Source organism: Corapipo altera, unplaced genomic scaffold (assembly GCF_003945725.1).
Source record: "Corapipo altera isolate COAL_440 unplaced genomic scaffold, ASM394572v1 64, whole genome shotgun sequence".
Taxonomy (NCBI): Eukaryota; Metazoa; Chordata; class Aves; order Passeriformes; family Pipridae; genus Corapipo; species Corapipo altera.
In genome coordinates, this window is record NW_020884893.1 from 11,538,088 (window position 1) to 11,542,304 (window position 4,217).

General features: G+C 54.3%; 1 protein-coding gene across 1 annotated transcript in view; it reads right to left on the reverse strand.

Annotated features, from left to right (window-relative positions):
- SDC4 (syndecan 4) overlaps positions 1–488 on the reverse strand; it is a 19,272-nt gene extending 18,784 nt beyond the window's left edge. Inside the window, exon 1 of the mRNA XM_027646087.1 lies at positions 351–488. Within this exon, the coding sequence (XP_027501888.1) occupies positions 351–428 (78 nt within the window). The 5' untranslated portion in view covers positions 429–488. The remainder of the gene's footprint in view (positions 1–350) is intronic.
- Between the last annotated feature and the right edge of the window lie 3,729 nt (positions 489–4,217).

Sequence of the window (4,217 nt, forward strand, 5' to 3'; positions counted from 1 at the left end):
GGGCACCGGCCGGGACATCGCCGGGCACCGGCCGGGACACAGCCGGGGCCGGGCACGGCCGGCGCTGCTCTGGCATCGGACGGAAGAGGCAGCGTGCGAGCCAAGAGAGCCGGGGGAGGAACGGGAACGGCCCTATCGCCGGCCACCCATCCCGCCCCCCCTCCCCTCCCCCGGAGAAGGGCAAGCGGCGGGGGCAGACCCCGGGGGGACAGCGGTGGCATCGGCTCCCAGGCTGCTGGCGAGCGGGTCCTGAGACCCGCGGGTCACCCACCCGCCGGCACCGGGAGCCCTTCCCTGGCGGGGCAGATCCCCCCCTTCCCTCCCGTCTCCCTCGGCCCGGCGGGACTCACCGACTCTGCGGCGGCGGCTCGCAGGAGGAGGCCGAGCAGCAGCAGCGCGGCGCGGAGCGGGACACGGGGCAGCGGCATGGCCGGGCCGGGCTGGGCTGGGCTGGGCTGTACCGGCAGAGACGGGGCACCGCAGCTGCAGATCCGACCGGAGCGGGCTCTAGCCACCTCCCGCCGCCGCCGCGGCCCTTATAGGGCCGGCACAGCCCCCGCGGGGGCGGAGCGGCGCTGCCCCCGCCCCGCCGGGAATGCCCGCGGCCCCCGCCCCGCACCGGCACCGACCGCCGGGACAGGGGGGCTGCGACCTGCCCCGCACCGGCACCGACCGCCGGGACAGGGGGCTGCGACCTGCCCCGCACCGGCACAGGGACACGGGGACACTGCCGGGCTGACGGCCGAGGCATCGCGGGGGGACGCGGCGGAACCCGGGTCCGTCTGTGCGGGTGTGGAACCCGCGCTGCATGGTTGGGACCCCCGTCCTGCCGGCGGCGGCAGTCACTGAGTTATGGGGAAAGGGGGGGAGGAGAAAGGGAAGAGGGGGGGGGAAGGAAGGGAAAAGGGGCGAGGGAAAAGGGGAAAGGGGAAAAAGAAGGAAGGGGGGGGGGTGAATGAAAAGGAGGGGGAAAGAGAAAGGGGTAGGGAAGTGAAAAGGGAAAGGGAAAGACGGGGGGAGCGGGCACGCAGCATCCGCTTTCGCAGCATTCCACAAGTGACAGTCCCACATTTACAGAAAGGCGAGAGCGAGTCCCCGCGCCTGGCAGCGCGTCACCGCTGCGGTGATCGCCGGTGTTACATCACTCGGGGCTCGTCGGAGGTGGAACACGAAACCGCTCCATCCGTCTTCTCTGTAAGCGGCAAGGGCAAAAACCCCACACTGATAAGGGAGGAGGGACAGAAACTCAACAGCACACTTTAATTATTTCCGTTTCTCTTATCACATTTAATAACTTTGCCTGACCATGAGAATTTGCTTGAAAGCATCTATTACAGTCCCTTAACCCGAGGGGTACCTGAAATCTCCCACCAGTATGGTCTCTGTGTCAGTCCCTCACTCACGCTGCAGTCACATCAGTTTGCACTGGGGCTTTAAGTCTGCAGAGTATAAAGTCATTTTCTGAACAGGAAAGCAACTCAAACACTACTAAGTATATGTGCCATGATCCCACCTCCACCAGAGGTGTCCATGGTGTCCCATGGACACCACCTCCACCAGATCTGGTTCTCAGCCCGCTCCAGCACTACAAAGCTATCCTGAAAGAAGTTGTAGCCTTCCCCCGTCCCACCTTAAACCAAAAAGATCCCTAAAGCGAAGCAGCCTTCCCAATTGCCTGTTCCTTTGGGAATAAACAGGTACAGAGGGTGTGGGCTGAGGTCTAGAGGTGTCCTCAATGTTTGTTAGGACTATGCCTGCACACATGACCGCTGGCAGGAGGATCTCCTGGCAGCGCCGTGCTGAGCTGGCTGTGGAGCTGGTTGGCATAATATAAGGTGACAAAGAGCACTGCTCTGGGCTTAAAAAAATAAAGTAAGATCTGAAGACAGCACACATGCAGGTAAGGGTAGGAACCAGCCTGGAGCAGATTGTGGGGGAGTTTGCTGTAGCACATGACCCTCCGTGCTCAGGACAGCCATGTATCACTAACCCCCTAGTTAACCTCAGCATCCAAGGCCATGAGGAGGGATCTGTGCTGTGGGCTGGGTTATTACCCTTCCTTATTACTCTCACTTCATCACACAGAGGAGCTGATGGAAGTCACTCCTGGTGCGGTCAGGGAGCCCAGCTCCAGTGAATCTCCAGCTCTGGACACCCAGCTGAGGTGGGCAGCAGGAGATGGTGAGGAAGAATGTGCAAGGACTGGTCCATACCATGACAACTTCTGCCAGACAGGAGACAGCCTCGGCAGCACGAGGTGGCCAGAAGCATTCCATGGCCCCTAACCCTCTACATGCCACCTGGATTTCTGTGCATATGGCCATGACCTCTATACACCTCCTTCCAAGCAAAGCAGCCACCACAAAGATGCTTTCAAAACCAGCTTTCTGTATTGTGGCTACAAACCCTGCTCACTCGCCTGATTACTTCCTCTCCAAACAAGCACATTACACTGAACTGCTCCTGGTTGTCATTCCCCTCAACACACACCCACTCCACAAAAAATTTCCCCTGCATGGCACAGCATTTTCCCTCCTGGGGCAGTTCTGCTTTGATAGGATGGAGAGGAGTCAGTCTGCCTGGCCCAGGGACCACACACATTGTCCATCCAAGTCACACCTGCATGCACAGTCCCTCAAGCAAACTGATCTTGGGCTTCTGGAAACAGAAAAGAAAATTAAACTCGACCCTAATGTACTTTCCAACCTTGAGAACAAATGTATGTAACTTTACTAATGACATTTTCAAAGTGCGTTGCGTAGATTCACCTCCCTTCCCCACGTTCTGTGGAAACATTCTGTGACTGTATCTTAAAAGAATCAGAGGAAATGCAGTCACAAAAATCATAGTATGGTTCTGTAAACCCATGGCCATAGAATAGCTTCCTTCATTTTGCCCTTCAAATGTTCAGTCTCAAAATGCTGACATTCTCCTGTCTGGATTAATGCAGAAAATCCATGGGTATATCACATTCATGGAGAGCAACAGGACAAATGGGCCCAGCAAGCAAAAAGGCACCACTGAAATGTCATTTCCTGAAATGACTAACTACTAAACTACAAGGGAGAGAAGCAGAAGAAAAATAAAATGCATGTTGAGAAACACATTTGTTCTGGGCAACGAATTCTAACATTCAAGGTGTGTCAGTTCCCTTCTCCCTTTAAAAATTGCAGTTGGCAGAGAAATAACACAGGCTGGCCACCATTGTTCCTAACCCAGTGCTCAGTATGAAGGGTTACCTAACTCTTGTGTTGAAAATAAAAAATAAACAGCTGTCAGTTACCAACACAATGCAAACATGCTGGAAGTGGAAGGGAGTGTCAGAATACAACACATTTGAAGGGTGAGAGAATCACATTTTTACATGACACATCAAGAAATGTCTAGATAATCTTGAGAAGGCCACACACAGGGCCCTTTAGACAATTCTAGATCATAAATCCTACTGTAGTAGCCAGGAACAGAGATTCTCCAGCCAAGCTCAGCACAGCTCCTACAGGCAGATTTTAGACCAAGCTTGGAGCAGGACTCTTGAGCACAAAGAAACCTTAAGTAGAGTTTTAAAAAAATCTCAGCTCCCAAAGCCTGTTCTGTACTCTTTGGAAAAACACACCTGCACACCACATGAGTGGAGGAAGAGGAGTGACTGAAAACTCTCGTCCCGCACTTTGAGCCACTTCACGCCGACTTATTCTGGAAATGTGTGCTCTTAGCCTTACTGTCCCTTTGGCAAAGGCCACCTTAGCACAAATCCTACCTGCCCGGCAAGAGGGAAACAACCCCAGCAAGGATCATTCAGACAGCACCACCCTTTGTACACCAGCTACTAAAATATGGAGCACCTAAATAAACAGCTTCCTTTTTTAGGCCGTGATTCCTGAGGAGGAAAAACAATACCCTACAAGACACCTATTTCTTACTGAAAGAATTCCTGGCTAAATAGGGTATTCTTTTTCCAGGCTCCTGATAAAGAAGTGACCACAATAGTTGCACGTGATCCGGGTACACCCTCCGGGGGGCATCTGCTATGTCCTGGGCACCTTGCCACTTCTCCTTCCCCTGCTGCTCTTTGCAACATGCAGGTGTCACACACGAAACAGTCACTGGTTAAAAAAGGACGTTCTAACCAGAAGCCAAGCGAGCAGCACCCTAGAAATCATGATCTCAGTGTTTCCTTTTCCCCTTTAACACATGTTCTCTTCACAGCTGTCTCCGAC